The sequence below is a fragment of the Carcharodon carcharias genome, chromosome 20, assembly GCF_017639515.1.
Source record: "Carcharodon carcharias isolate sCarCar2 chromosome 20, sCarCar2.pri, whole genome shotgun sequence".
Classification (NCBI taxonomy): Eukaryota; Metazoa; Chordata; class Chondrichthyes; order Lamniformes; family Lamnidae; genus Carcharodon; species Carcharodon carcharias.
This window is the reverse complement of record NC_054486.1, coordinates 112506174-112522602: the sequence shown is the minus strand read 5'-3', so window position 1 is coordinate 112522602 and position 16429 is coordinate 112506174. Positions and strand designations below refer to the sequence as shown.

At 50.2% G+C, this 16429-nt stretch overlaps 1 protein-coding gene across 5 annotated transcripts in view; it reads right to left on the bottom strand.

The window, feature by feature from the left end:
• The window catches only part of LOC121292213 (intraflagellar transport protein 43 homolog A), a 50503-nt gene extending 36120 nt beyond the window's left edge, over positions 1 to 14383 (bottom strand). The window contains exons 1-3 of one of the 5 annotated variants that reach the window (XM_041213903.1): positions 14254 to 14383; positions 10805 to 10903; positions 1097 to 1161 (exon numbers count right to left, since the gene is read on the bottom strand). In XM_041213903.1, the coding sequence (XP_041069837.1) occupies positions 1097 to 1161; positions 10805 to 10903; positions 14254 to 14283 (194 nt within the window). In that variant the 5' untranslated portion in view covers positions 14284 to 14383. The remainder of the gene's footprint in view (positions 1 to 1096; positions 1162 to 10804; positions 10904 to 14253) is intronic. The other 4 variants (XM_041213906.1, XM_041213904.1, XM_041213907.1 and 1 more) reach the window with 4 other exon arrangements.
• Positions 14384 to 16429: the final 2046 nt, after the last annotated feature.

Genomic DNA, 16429 nt, shown 5'->3' with positions numbered 1-16429 from the left:
CACACACACTGACTCCCCTGGGGGAACAGTTCCACACACACTGACTCCCCTGGGGGGTACAGTTACACACAATGACTCTCCTGGGGGTACAGTTACACACAAACTGCCTCACCTTGGGGTACAGTTCCACACACCATGACTCCCCTGGCGGGTACAGTTCCACACACACTGACTCCCCGGCGGGTACAGTTACACACACACTGACTCCCTTGGGGGGTACAGTTGCACACACAGACTCCACCGTGGGAACAGTTCCACAGGCAACAACTCCACGGAGAGTGCAGTTACAAACACACACACACACTGACTTCCCTGGGGATACAATTCCACAGGCACCGACTCGCTTGGGGTTACAGTTCCACAGGCACCGACATCCCAGGGGGTACAGTTCCACACACACTGACTCCCCTGGTGGTACAGATCCATGCACATTGACTGCACTGCGGGTAGAGTTACACAGACACTGACTCCACTGCGGGTACAGTTCCACACACACTGACTCCACTGCGGGTACAGTTCCACACACACTGACTCCACTGGGGGTACAGTTCCACACACACTGACTCCACCGCTGGTACAATTCCACACACACTGACTCCACCGCAGGTACAATTCCACACACACTGACTCCACCGCAGGTACAATTCTACACACACTGACTCCACGGGAGGTACAGTTCCACACACACTGACTCCACCGCAGGTACAATTCTACACACACTGACTCCACCGCAGGTACAGTTCCACACACACTGACTCCCCTAGGGGTACAGTTCCACAGGTATTGACTCCCCTAGGGGTACAGTTCCACAGGCACTGACTCCCCTAGGGGTACAGTTCCACAGGCACTGACTCCCCTGGGGGTACAGTTCCACAGGCAGGGGTCCCCTGAGGGTACAGTTCCACACACACCGACTGCCTCGGTTGTACAGTCCCACAGACTCTGCTTCTTGCTGCACTCTGCTTCTACCTGAATGATAGATTCCAGCAGTTTTCCGACAACCGAGGTCAGGAGTCAAACCAGGTCTGTACAGTTCAGCTATCCTATCCACACCAGAAGCAAAGCTCTTTAAAATCCCTGTGTATTTGGCACTTACTTGGATGAGCGAGGGGTGTCATCTGCCCATCCTCCCTGCCGGCGTGCAGGTTTGTTCAAGGGGCCCTGCAACAAATGCAAAGCAGTTTCATTAGCTGAGTACCCCACTGATAAAACAGAGCAAACAGCAATATCTGTGGAACCGTATCCCGGGGGAGTCAGTGTCCGTGGAACCGTACCCCGGGGGAGACAGTGTCCGTGGAACCGTATCCCGGGGGAGACAGTGTCCGTGGAACCGTACCCCGGGGGAGACAGTGTCCGTGGAACCGTACCCCGGGGGAGACAGTGTCCGTGGAACCGTACCCCGGGGGAGACAGTGTCCGTGGAACCGTACCCCGGGGGAGACAGTGTCCGTGGAACCGTACCCCGGGGGAGACAGTGTCCGTGGAACCGTACCCCGGGGGAGACAGTGTCCGTGGAACCGTACCCCGGGGGAGACAGTGTCCGTGGAACCGTACCCCGGGGGAGACAGTGTCCGTGGAACCGTACCCCGGGGGAGACAGTGTCCGTGGAACCGTACCCCGGGGGAGACAGTGTCCGTGGAACCGTACCCCGGGGGAGACAGTGTCCGTGGAACCGTACCCCGGGGGAGACAGTGTCCGTGGAACCGTACCCCGGGGGAGACAGTGTCCGTGGAACCGTACCCCGGGGGAGACAGTGTCCGTGGAACCGTACCCCAGGGGAGACAGTGTCCGTAGAACCGGACTCTGGGGGAGAGAGTGTCCGTGGAACCGTACCCCGGGGAAGACAGTGTCCGTAGAACCGGACTCTGGGGGAGAGAGTGTCTGTGGAACCGGACTCTGGGGGAGACAGTGTCCGTGGAACTGTATTCTAGGGAGAGTCAGTGTGTGTGTAACTGTACCGTGCAGGAGACAGCGTCCGTGGAACTGTACCACTGAGGGAATCAGTGTGTTCGTCACTGTTGTCAATGTATAAGTAATCACACTGCATTTTTTTTATTTGATCATGGGATGTGGGCGTCGCTGGCTAGGCCAAAATTTATTGCCCATATCCAATTGCCCTTGTTCAGAGGGCATTTAAGAGTCAGCCACGTTGCTGTGGGTCTGGAGTCACATGTAGGTCAGACCTGGTAAGGGCAGCAGATTTCCTTCCCTAAAGGACATTAGTGAACCAGATGGGTTTTTATGACAATCGGCAATGATTTCATGGTCATCGCAGACTTTGTCAGTGCGCGTGGAACTGTACCACCAAGGGAATTGGTGTATGTGGGACCTGAGCTCTAGTGTGTATGGAACTCATACCCCAGTGAGAGTCAAAAGGTGAAATGTCTAAGTTGGAATAATAAGCTGCTGAGTAAGGATTTAATATTTTTTTCTTTACAGAAGGGGACACTCTTGATTCAATAAACTTTTGATTTTCTTTACTTAATTCTCAAAAATAAACTTCTGCGGAATGCTGAGCGATCACATTGCTTAAAATAAGAGATGGCTAATTGCAGTGTGGGAAAAAGGCTGATTGGGAGCTCGAGGACACATTCTCTTCCCGGGAATCTGTGACCCTGGCACAGATACAGCAAGAGCTAATCCGACCTTAGCCTGTCCAAAGATAGGCTCTTCGCCAAAAGGGGCCGGGTCACAGCATTAAACTAGATTCAACCAGATGGAGAAGGCAATGCAGCTTGAACACAGAGGCCACAGGGCAGATGCACACAGTAACAGGGTACTTTGTGCGCCTGAGTTTGTGTGTGTGTGTGTTGTACGTACTCATATCTATATGGAAACACATTATTTATCATGACACTTTTGTGGCAGGAGGAAATGAGTGAATTATAGAGCAACACACACTAACTTATCCTTTACATTGAATGTAAACAGCTCTGTGTTTCTAGCTGTCAGCTGTGACTCAGTGGGTAACACTTTCACCTCTGAATCAGAAGGTTGCGGGAGCTTGGGCAGCCTATAGTTCCTCACTGCTTTCTCCATGGCAATGCCTTAGCCAATCAGAGATAACTTTCAAACCAAGCAGCACCCTTTCTCCTGCACATACATTGTTCTGTATGTTTGAAATTTAGCATCCTTGCGTTTGTCCTCATACGTATGAAAATATGAATTAGGAGCAGCGAATTTTGCAACCATACATTCAGTCCCTTCATCCAGTCATTGATATAAATTGTAAATAGTTGAGGCCCCAACACTGACTTCTGTGGCACTCCACTTGTCACATCTTTCTTTCCAACCTGAAACCTAGGGGAGGTGATGGGAGGTAGTGGTATTGTTGCTGGACTAGTAATCCAGAGGCACAGGGTAATGCTCTGGGGTCCTGGGTTTGAATCCCACCACAGCAGATGGTGGAATTTGAATTCAATTAAAAAAATCTGGAATTATAAGTCTAATGATGACCATGAAACCATTGTCAATTGTTGTAAAAACCCATCTGGTTCATCAGTGTCCTTTAGGAAAGGAAATCTTCCTTCCTTACCTGGTCTGGCCCACGTGACTCCAGGCCCACAGCAATGTGGTTGACTCTTAAAAGCCCTCTGAACTAGGGCAACTAAGGTGGGTAATAAATGCTGGCCTGGCCAGCGATGCCCACATCCCATGAACAATTTTTTTAAAAAGACCCATTTTCCCTACTCTTTGTTAGCTAACCAATCCTCTATCCTTGTTAATATGTTACTACCTACACCATGAGCTCTTATTTTATGTAGCAACCTTTGATGTGGCACCTTATCAAATGCTTTCGGGAAATCTAAGTAAACCACATTCACAGGTTCCCCTTTATCCAAGTTGCTTGTTACTTTTTCAAAGGACTCCAATAAATTAGTCAAACATAGTTTCTCTTTCACAAAACTATGTTGTCACTACTTGATTGCATTGAGAATTTTTAAGTGCCCCACTATAACCTCCTTAATAGGTTCAAATAATCAATTCACTGAGTATAAGAAGAAAAGCTTTGGCAATGTGTCTCTCTTTTCAGCAAGATTCAAGTTGTGAGTTCAATCTCTATTCCAGACACTTGAATCCCATAATCTAGGCTGACACTCCAGCGCATTACTGGGATGCTGTCTTTCAGGTGAGACATTAAACCAAGGTTACACTTGTCATCTTGGGTAGATTTTGGGATTAGAGTAAAGTATACAGTGGGGTTCCCCAGAAGTCAAACTTAGGACCATTGATTTTCTTGTTCTGTATTAATGACCTTCTCTTGGATGTACAGGCACCATTTCAAAACTTGCAGATGACATAAAACCTGTGAACTATGATGAGCATAATGATAAACTTCAAGAGGAGTTAAACAGATGGAATGAGTGGACAAGTGGCAGATGAAATTTAGTGCAGAGAAGTATGAAATAGGAAGAAAGAGGAGAGGCAATGTAAAATAGAGTACAATTCTAAGGGGGGTTCAGGAGCAGAGGGACCTAGGGCTATATGTGCACAAATCATTGAACCTGGCAGGGCAAGTTGAGAAAGTGGTTAAGAAAATCTTATGTGATCCTGGGCTTTATAGATGGGGATATAGAGTACGAACGCAAGAAAATTATGATGTACTTTTATCAAGTTCTGGTTTGGCCTCCACTGGAGCAGTGTGTCCAATTTTGGGCACCGCACTTTAAGATGATGGCACTGGATGCAGAAAAGATTCACGGGAATGTTTCTGGAGATGAGGAACTTTAGTTACGTGGACAGATTGGAAAAGCTGTAAGGTAGTGGAGTTTCACAGGGATCAGAGCAGGTCAGAGGTTAGGAATCCTGTGGCGAGTAACTCACCTCCTGACTCCCCAAAGTCTGTCCACCATCTACAAGGCACAAGTCAGGAGTGTGATGGAATGTTCCCCACTTGCCTGGATGAGTGCAGCTCCAACAGCACTCAACTGGCTTGACATCATCTAGAACAAAGCAGTCCGCTTGATCGGCACCACATCCACAAACATTCACTCCCTCCACCACCTATGCACAGTGGTAGCAGTGTGTACCATCTACAAGGTGCACTGCAGAAACTCACGAAGGCTCCTTGGACAGCACCTTCCAAACCCACGACCACTACCACCTAGAAAGACAAGAGCAGCAGGCACATGAGGACACGGCCACCTGGAAGTTCCCCTCCAAGTCACTCACCATCCTGACTTGGAAATATATCGCCATTCCTTCACTGTCGCTGGATCAAAATCCTCAAACTCCCTCCTAACAGCACTGTAGCACTATGGCTGTACCTACACCACATGGACTGCAGCGGTTCAAGAAGTCAGCTCACCAACACCTTCTCAAGGGCAATTGGGAATGGGCAATAAGTGCTGGCCCAGCCAGCGACACCTACATCCCATGAATCAATAAGGTGCTGGGACCTCAACTATTTACAATCCATATCAATGACTTGGATGAAGGGACTGAGTATACTGTAGCCAAATTTGCTTGCAATACAAAGATAGAAAGGAAAGCAAGTTGTGAGGAGGATAGAAAGTCTGTAAAGGGATATAGATAGGTTAGGTGATTGGGCAACAACTTTGCAGATGGAGTATAATGTGGGAAAATGTGAGGTTGTCTACTTGGTAGGAAGAATGGAAAAGCAGAATATTATTTAAATGGAGCAAGACTGCAGAACACTGCAGTACTGAGGGACCTGGGTCTCCTGGTACATGAATCACAAAAAAAGTTAACGTGCAGGTACAGCAATTAATTAGGAAGGCAAATGGAATGTTGGCCTTTGTTGCAAAGGGGATGGCGTATAAAAGTAGGGGAAGTCTTGCTACACCGGACAGGGCACTGGTGAGACCATACCTAGAATAGTGCCTTTAGTTTTGGTCTCCTTTTTAAGGAGGATATACTTGCATTAGAGACAGTTCAGAGAAGGTTCACCAGGCTGATTCCAGGGATGAATGAGTTTAGAAGAATGAGAGGTGATCTTATTGAAACATAGAAGATTCTCTCAGGGGGCTTGACAAGGTAAATGCTGGAAGGATGCTTTTCCTCTTGGGGGAATCTAGAACTAGGGGGCACAATTTCAAAATAAGGGGTCTCCCATTTAAGAGAGATGAGGAGGAATTCCCTCTCTGAGGGTCACTAATCTTTGGAATTCTCTTCACCGGACGGTAGTGGGGGCTGGGTCATTGAATATATTCAAGGCCGAGTTAGACAGATTTTTGATCACCAAGGGAGTCAAGGGTTATGGGGGACAGGAAGGAAAATGGAGTTAAGGCCACAATCAGATCAGCCATGATCTCGATGAATGATGGAGCAGGCTCGAGGGGCTGAATGGCCTTTTCCTATTTCTTATGTTCTTAAGCTGGGGTTGCCCTCCTTAGAGAAAATTGGGAGGAGCTTTGGTAGAAGTGTTTGAAATCATGAGTAGTCTGGACAGGGTAGATTGGGAGAAACTGTTCCCATTGGTGGATGGGTTGAGAAGCAGAGAACACTAATTTAAGGAAATTGGCAGAAGAAACAACAACCACATGAAGAAAAAGATGTTTTTTGCACAAAGTGTTTAGGATCTGGAACACGCAGCCTAAGAGTATGGTGGAGGCAGGGTCAATTGTGGCTTTCAGAAGAGAATTAGCTAATTATTTGTAGGGCTACAGGGAGTGGGAGTAGCAAAGTTACTCTTGCCAGAGAGATGGCAAGAATATAATGGGCTGATTGGCCTCCTGTGTTTTAACTATTCTATAATATCTATGGAACAGTTTCCACGGCATGATTTCCAAAAAAGGGCAGGGGAGCTCTCCTTGGTGTCCTGGTCAATTTTTGTCCTTCAAACAAAACCTAAAACAGATGACCTGGTTTTGGGGAGCTTGCTGTCTGCAATTTGATTGCTGCGTTTCCCTGTGTTTACTGAGGGAGATAAGTGTGGAAATTGAGGAAGAATTGGCCACAATGTTCAGATTCTCCTTAGGTATGGGGGTGGTGCCAGAGAATTGGAGGATGCAAATGTTACACCTTTGTTTAAAAAGAGAAGGAAAACTCAACAACTACAGAGCAGTCAATCTAACATTGGTGGGGGGATAATTTTTAATGCACAGTAAAATGTGCCTAAGATAACAGCAAAATACTGCAGATGCTGGAAATTTGCCTCATCCTTCTTAAAGGCAAAAAATGCTGGCCTTGCCATAGATGGTCACATCCCATGAAAGAAGAAAAAATATTCCATACTTTTGCTTCCACTAGCTATCTCCTGGCCAACATTCCACCCTTGATAACCAAGGTCATCCAAAGCTCTGCTGTCTGTATCCTAACTCGCACTGAATCCAGTCACTCATCACCCTTGTGCTCACTGACCTACACTGGTTCCTGGTCCAGCAACACCTCGATTTTAAAATCAAACCCCTTCATGACCTCACTCTTTCCTATCTCTGTAATCTCCCTCCCTACAATCCTCTGAGATTTCTGCGCTCCTCCAGATCTGACCACTTGTACACCCTGATTACCTTTGCTCCATCATTGGTGGCTATGCATTCAGTTGCCTTGATCCTAAGCTCCTCAATTCTCTCCCTCGGTGTACTCTTCTATTATTAAAGCCAAGGCTCCCTTGCGTTTTTTTAAACAGCCTTGTCGACTTGTCCTGCCGTCTTCAAATATTTGGGTGCATTTATCACCATGTCTCTCTATTCCTGCTAGCCCTTTAAAATTGTACCAACCACAGCTTCTCTCTCTCTTGGGTAACTGAAGACTCTCATCCCTGGTAATATTCCAGTAAATCTCTCCAGCACTCCCTTCCTTCCTAAAGCGTGGTTCATATTGAAGATGATACAGAATCAGTCATACACTGAGTTCTAGGACGGGTAGTTAAATTTCGCGGACTACCCTCTCTCTCTATACATCCTAAACAATCCACAACCGATCATGTTCAGGCTGAAAAGTGCCTCCTCAGCCAGACAGTGAGGGACTATGCCTTCCAGATAGTATACTGGCAGTCCTGACAAGAGTTAAACATTTCTGCAATGCTTTTGGGAGAAAAGAAATGCATTTTATTTGGAGGTAGAGTCACCAGGTCCTTGAGACACCCGACTTTACCCGGCCACTTGGCCTAATTTGGCATCATCTATCCAACAACATATCTGGCATTCTTCTGCAGCCAATGACTCAAAGCAGCAGACCAGAGACCAGCTCATCAGGAGTTCACTTATTTTGTTATTTAAGACCACAAGGCACCCATTTTTACCCTATATAGGTTGCAATGCAGAACAACAATCATATTACTATTCACAACTCCTAACGAAAGAGGCACAAAAACTCTGAGCTGAAACATCCTTTCCTCACTCCAGGACAGAAGGGGACCTGTACCCCAGTGAGAGTCAGCATCTTCAGGAGAGGAGGGGGACCCCGTACCCCAGTGAGAGTCAGCACCTTCAGGAGAGGAGGGGACCTGTACCCCAGTGAGAGTCAGCAACTTCAGGAGAGGAGGGGGACCCGTACCCCAGTGAGAGTCAGCACCTTCAGGAGAGAAGGGGACCTGTACCCCAGTGAGAGTCAGCACCTTCAGAAGAGGAGGGGGACCTGTACCCCAGTGAGAGTCAACACCTTCAGGAGAGGAGGGGACCTGTACCCCAGTGAGAGTCAGCACCTTCAGGAGAGGAGGGGGACCCGTACCCCAGTGAGAGTCAGCACCTTCAGGAGAGAAGGGGACCTGTACCCCAGTGAGAGTCAGCACCTTCAGAAGAGGAGGGGGACCTGTACCCCAGTGAGAGTCAACACCTTCAGGAGAGGAGGGGACCTGTACCCCAGTGAGAGTCAGCACCTTCAGGAGAGGAGGGGGACCTGTACCCCAGTGAGAGTCAACACCTTCAGGAGAGGAGGGGACCTGTACCCCAGTGAGAGTCAGCATCTTCAGGAGAGGAGGGGGACCCCGTACCCCAGTGAGAGTCAACACCTTCAGGAGAGGAAGGGACCTGTACCCCAGTGAGAGTCAGCACCTTCAGGAGAGGAGGGGACCTGTACCCCAGTGAGAGTCAGCACCTTCAGGAGAGGAGGGGACCTGTACCCCAGTGAGAGTCAGCACCTTCAGGAGAGGAGGGGAACCTGTACCCCAGTGAGAGTCAGCACCTTCAGAAGAGGAGGGGGACCTGTACCCCAGTGAGAGTCAACACCTTCAGGAGAGGAGGGGACCTGTACCCCAGTGAGAGTCAGCACCTTCAGGAGAGGAGGGGGACCCGTACCCCAGTGAGAGTCAGCACCTTCAGGAGAGAAGGGGACCTGTACCCAAGTGAGAGTCAGCACCTTCAGGAGAGAAGGGGACCTGTACCCCAGTGAGAGTCAGCACCTTCAGAAGAGGAGGGGGACCTGTACCCCAGTGAGAGTCAACACCTTCAGGAGAGGAGGGGACCTGTACCCCAGTGAGAGTCAGCACCTTCAGGAGAGGAGGGGGACCTGTACCCCAGTGAGAGTCAACAACTTCAGGAGAGGAGGGGACCTGTACCCCAGTGAGAGTCAGCATCTTCAGGAGAGGAGGGGGACCCCGTACCCCAGTGAGAGTCAACACCTTCAGGAGAGGAGGGGACCTGTACCCCAGTGAGAGTCAGCACCTTCAGGAGAGGAGGGGACCTGTACCCCAGTGAGAGTCAGCACCTTCAGGAGAGGAGGGGACCTGTACCCCAGTGAGAGTCAGCACCTTAATGAAAATTGGTCCTTCCTATCCACTCTATCTAGGCCCCTCAAAATTTTATATACGTTCATTAAATCTCTCCTCTGTTCCAAAGAAAACAACCCCAGCCTATTCAAACTTTCCTCATAGCTAAAATTCTCCATTCCTGGCAACATCCACATAAATCTCCTCTGTGCCCTCTCTAGTGCAATCACATCCTTTTTCTAACTCAGATCCCAGAACTGTACATAGTGATCTAGCTGCGGCCTAACAAATGTTTCATACAGCTCCAGCATATCTTTGCAGCTCTCACCGGGGGTTGGGGGGGGGGGGGGGGGGGGGGAGGGAGGAGGAGGCCATGTAGGAATCTGAAAATGAGGATGTGAATTTTAAAATTGAGGCGTTGTTCAACTGGGGGCCAATATACATCAGCAAACACAGGGATGACTGGTGAAAAGGAATTGGTATTAGTTGGGATATGAGAAGAGTTCTGAATGAGGACAAGGTTATAGAGGGTGGATGAAGGGAGATTGACCGAGAGAGCTTGGGAACAGTCGAGTCTGGAGATAACAAAGGCATTGATGAGGGTTTTGTCTTTGAAGATACATTCTCCACTGTTTATAGCAGGCGTGTTTGTGTGAATTTGATTTGACTGCTCTCCACGATAGCTGGTATAAAATGGCAGCATTAGCAAACTTTCAAAATCATTACAGTTGCCATGCTGTATGTTTTCAGATTTCCCAGTGGTACAGTACATTTTGTATTCTCATATGTGGACATCTTGGAAGACAAAGCTCAGCCCAGAGCAATCCAGATACTAGTGTACAGAGCCTGAGATCATGGATCTACAGAATGACAACAAGTAGAATTCCACATATGTTAAAGATCATCAGTCGCTAAAGCGTCAATAAAAACACAAGCAAGATGTAACAAAAGAAATCAGCCTGGTGTAACAAGTCGTAAAGTCTTGAGTCAACAAGGCCATTTCTATAAACGGAGACTGTGACACTGAGAGTGCGAGTTATCATTATCCTCCAGCAGCTGTAAGATACTGGCCATTTTAAAACTGAGTGGTTTAGGTGGTGGGACTGTTGCTCTTTTCATTGGCTAAGTATTGTGAGGAAAGACAAATGTTGGAAGAGGGTTTAAAGTAGTTTTGCCGGCCCATGTTGGCACTCACCTCTGCTCCACTGGTGCTGGAAGATGCTTTGCGGCTCAGACGGGTCTCGTCCTGTGAAGTGTCCAGGGGTTGGCGGGCGCGTCGCCCAGTCTTCACAATCTGGAAAGGTGGATGAGGGAAGTGGGGGGGGGGGGGGGCCCACAAAGAAAACGGATCACAACCCAGCAGTCCAGTAAACTGGCTTAGGGCCCCAGAATGGACACAGCATATAGTCTCCCGTAGGGACCGTGCACAGCTGTTCCAGATAGCTATCCTCCACCTCCCCTGAACACTATCAGGTCATATCAATAACAGGTTTCAGCCATGAGTCAATGCACTCTCAGGACCCTCACCTCGAGTCAGAACGTTGTGGGTTCGAGTCCCGAGACTTGAGCACAAAATTCAGGTTGACCCTCCCAGCGCAGTACTCACCATCGGAGGTGCCGTCTTTCAGGTGAGATGTTAAACCAAGGGCCCATCTGCCCTCTCAGCTTAATGAAAAACAATGAATGCCCCTGAACTCCAATCACAGGTCGAATTGGCTCAGTGGCAGGACACAGAGAAGGATGCTTTTCAGATGATACTGATTGGTGATGAAGTTCCCAAAGGGTCAAATTTGGATCAAATACTCTTTTTATAAGCAAGGAGGGAGCAGTATTTTAAAGTTTTCAGATGATACGAAACCTGGCATTGTAGTAGATAGAGCTGCGAATAGTTAGAGGCTAGGGGCTTCAAGATGAAGGATGGTGAAATGGGCAGAAACCTGGCAGATGGAGTTCAATGGGGAGAAGTGTGAAGTGATGCATTTTGTGAGGACTAATGCAGAAAGATGGTACACTATAAATGGCATAATTTTGAGAAGTGGAGAAGAGCAGAGAGGCCTTGGTGTCCGTATACATAAATCAAAGGGTGCCAGGACAAGACGTAAAGGTGATTTAAAAATATTAGGGTTACTTGTGTTTAGAAATGAAGGAATTGACAATAAAAGCAAAGACGCTGATGGAACTTTATAAATCAGTGATTAGACCTCAGCTGGAATATTGTGGTGAATTTTGGGCTCCCCAGTTGAGGAAAGATGTAAAAGCCCTAGAAATGGAACAGATGGTTTTTCCAGGGTGTTACCAGGGTGAGGGATTCAGGTGTAAGGGGAGGTTGGAAAAGTTAGGATTGTTCTTGCAACAAAGAGGTGACCCAATCATAGTTTTGAAAATGATAAGAGGTTTTGATAGAAAAACTATTCCTTGTGGGGAGAGGGTCAATAATCAGCATTCACATATATGAAATCATTTGATCAAGATCAGAGGGGAGACAGGAATTATTTTCACTCAGAGAGTTGTTTGGATCTGGAATACTTCACCTGAAAAGATCATGGAGGCTGATTCCATAAATAATTTTGAGAGAGAGTTGGACAGGGACTTGATAATGAAGAAATTACTATCAGCTCGAGGCTTCACTATCCCAATGAACTCCTGATCATCCTCTTGCCTTTGACAAGGTGCCGCACAGGAGGCTGCTCAGTAAGATAAGAGCCCATGGTGTTAGAGGCAAAGTACTAGCATGGATAGAAGATTGGCTGTCTGGCAGGAGAGAGAGAGTGGGGATAAGGGGGTCCTTCTCAGGATGGCGGCCGGTGACTAGTGGAGTTCCGCAGGGGTCAGTGTTGGGACCAGAACTTTTCACTTTATACATTAATGATCTAGATGAAGGAACTAAGGGCATCCTGGCTAAGTTTGCAGATGATACAAAGATAGGTGGAAGGACAGGTAGTACTGAGAAGATGGCAGGCTGCAGAAGGATTTGGACAGGTTAGGAGAATGGGCAAAGAAGTGGCAGATGGAATACAACGTGGGGAAGTGTGAGGTCATGCACTTTGGTAGGAAGAATAGAGGCATAGACTATTTTCTAAATGAGGAGAGAATTCAGAAATCTGAAGTGCAAAGGGACTTGGGAGTCCTAGTCCAGGATTCTCTTAAGGTTAACTTGCAGGTTGAGTCGGTAGTTAGGAAGGCAAATGCAATGTTGGCATTTATTTCGAGAGGACTAGAATAAAAAGCAGGGATGTGCTGCTGAGGCTTTATAAGGCTCCGGTCAGACCACATTTAGAATATTGTGAGCAATTTTGGGCCTCTATCTCAGGATGGATGTGCTGGCCCTGGGGAGGGTCCAGAGGAGGTTCACAAGAATGATCCCAGGAATGAGAGGCTTAACATATGAGGAACGTTTGAGGACTCTGGGTCTATGCTCGATGGAGTTTAGAAGGAAGAGGGGGGATCTGATTGAAACTTACAGAATACTGAAAGGCCTGGATAGAGTGGACGTGGGGAAGATGTTTCCATTAGTAGGAGAGACAAGGACCTGAGGGCACAGCCTCAGAGTAAAGGGAAGGCCTTTTCAGAACTGAGATGAGGAGAAACTTCTTTAGCCAGAGAGTGGTGAATCTATGTAATTCATTGCCACAGAAGGCTGTGGAGGCCAGGTCATTGAGTGTATTTAAGACCGAGATAGATAGGTTCTTGATTGGTAAGGGGATCAAAGATTATGGGGAGAGAATGGGGTTGAGAAACTTATCAGCCATGATTGAATGGCGGAGCAGACTCGATGGTCCGAATGGCCTAATTCCTGCTCCTATGTCTTATGGTGTTCTACCGGCCAAATACTTGAGGTTATCCATAAACTCGATTACCTGTGTCCTAACTTGCACCGAGTCCCATTCCTCTATCGTCCTTGTACTCACTGACCTGCACTGGCTTTGCTTTTAAGATTCTCATCCTCGTTTCCTAGTCCCTCCCTGGCCTTGCCCATCCCTATCTGTGTAATCTCCTCCAGCCCCGTAACTCTCCGAGATATCTGCCCTCCTCCAGTTCCCACCCTCTCGGGCATCCCCAGTTTCCATCACCCCCACCGCTGGCGGCCAGGCCTTGGGCTGCCTGGACCTCCGAGTCGCTCACCATCCCGACTGGGAGATATATCGGCCGTTCCTTCACTGTCGCTGGGTCAAAACCCTGGAACTCCCTCCCTAACCGCGCTGTGGGTGTACCTACACCACATGGACTGCAGCGGTTCAAGGTGGCAGCTCAGCACCACCTGCTCGAGGGGTAATTAGGGATGGATAATAAACACTGGCCCAGCCCCAGTGACTCCCACATCCAAGAAAGAATAAAAATAATTCCCTCCCTGAATCTCCGGGCGCCCTCTCTCCTCCTTCAAGCCTCTGGCCTTGGCCCAGCTGCCCTGGGTGCGGTGTTGTCCAGTTTTGTTTTGCTGCTGCTCCTGTGGGACACTTGGGATGGGAAAGGTGCTACATAAATGTTAAGTTTTTGTTCCAGGCTTTAAGGAGCAGCAGAAGCCGGGGCCCCCGTGACTAACCGCGGGGCTAGTATACCCACCGCACTGCGGGCCGAAGGGCCCTCTCCGGGACACCCCCAGCCCGGGAGCCGTCCCCACCCCCCCGCCAGGTCCCGGTCTCTCACCCGCGGATTTTCCTCCAGAACATCCTCCATGTTCGGGGCCCTGAACCCACTGCGCAGCCGCCGTCGCCCCGGCAACCGGGAGATTCAAACCCAGCGCGAGGGGGAACCGCCTCAAATTCAAACCCCAAACCGCCAACCGACCCCCCGGACCCCGCCCCCCCCCCCCCCCCCCCCCACCAACCGTCCCGGACCCCGCCCCCCCCACCAACAGTCCCGGACCCCCACAACCATCTCCCCTCATCCCGAAACCGCCCCCGCCCCCCCTCCACCTCCCAACCGTCCCGGACCCCCCCTCGTCACCCCCCATTCCGAAACCCAAACCCCTCCTCCCCTATCTCCCACCCATGACCCCTCCATCCCGAAACACACCTCAACCCGAAACCTGCCTCATCCCCTCATCCCCCTCCCCCTCCCCTCACCTCACCCTCATCCCCCTCCCCTCACCTCACCCCCCTCATCCCCCTCCCCTCACACCTCCTCCCCTCACATCCCCCTCATCCCCCTCCCCTCATCCCCCTCACACCCCCTCCCCTCACCCACACCCCCCTCATCCCCCTCCCTTCCCCTCATCCCCCTCACACCCCCTCCCCTCACCTCACCCTCATCCCCCTCCCCTCACCTCACCCCCTCATCCCCCTCCCCTCACACCCCCTCCCCTCACCTCACACCCTCCTCATCCCCCTCACACCCCTCCCCTCACCTCACACCCCTCTCATCCCCCTCCCCTCACCTCACACCCCCCTCATCCCCCTCCCCTCACCTCACACCCCTCATCCACCTCCCCTCATTCCCCTCACACCCCCTCCCCTCACACCCCTCTCCCCCTCACACCATGTCCCTTCATCCCCCTCACACCCCAACCCATCCCCCCTCACACACCCTCACCTCATCCCGAACCCGCCTCAACTCCCCCCCACAACCCCCCTCCCGAAACCGCCTCAACCCGCACACCCCCTCTGCCCTCGCACCCCCTCCCCATCTCACACCCCCTCCCCCTTCTCACACCCACCAACCCCTAAACCCGCGACATTCGCCCCTCCACAGCACCTCCATCCCACCCTCCAAAACGATCCCCACCTCCATCCCCATCCCCCCAAACACACCCTTCCCTCCCCCTCCGAATCTGCGAGATTCACCCTACCCCCCCCCAGTGACCCCACCCACAGATCCCAATCCCCTACTGACACCCTCCCTCAGAGACCCTCCTCCCAGTGACCACCCCTCCTCCACTAACGCTGACTTCCCGCTGAACCACCCTCCGACAGTGCGGCGCTCCCTCGGCACTGACAATTCGACAGTGCGGCGCTCCCTCGGCACTGGCCCTCCGACAGGGCGGCGCTCCCTCGGCACTGGCCCTCCGACAGGGCGGCGCTCCCTCGGCTCTGGCCCTCCGACAGGGCGGCGCTCCCTCGGCACTGCCCCTCCGACAGGGTGGCCCTCCCTCACCACTGACCCTCCGACAGGGCGGCGCTCCCTTGGGGTTGGCGAGCTCGTCGCCCAGTCTTCACGATCTGGAAAGGTGGATGAGTGAAAGAGGGGGGTGACACAAAGGAAACAGATCACAGCCCAGCAGTCCAGTAAACTGGCTTAGGGCCCCAGAATGGACACAGCATATAGTCTCCCGTAGGGACCGTGCACAGATGTTCCATATAGCTATCCTCCACCTCCCCTGAACACTATCAGGTCATATCAATAACAGGTTTCAGCCATGAGTCAATGCACTCTCAGGACCCTCACCTCGAGTCAGAACGTTGTGGGTTCGAGTCCCGAGACTTGAGCACAAAATTCAGGTTGACCCTCCCAGCGCAGTACTCACCATCGGAGGTGCCGTCTTTCAGGTGAGATGTTAAACCAAGGGCCCATCTGCCCTCTCAGCTGAATGAAAAACAATGAATGCCCCTGAACTCCAATCACAGGTCGAATTGGCTCAGTGACAGGACACAGAGAAGGATGCTTTTCAGACGATACTGACTGGTGGTGAAGTTCCCAAAGGGTCAAATTTGGATCAAATACTCTTTTTATAAGCAAGCTAGACTCATGTGGAGGGAGCAGCATTTTAAAGTTTTCAGATGATATGAAACCTGGCATTGTAGTAGATAGAGCTGCGAATAGTTGGAGGCTAGAGGTTTCAAGATGAAGGATGGTGAAATGGGTAGAAACCTGGCAGATGGATTTC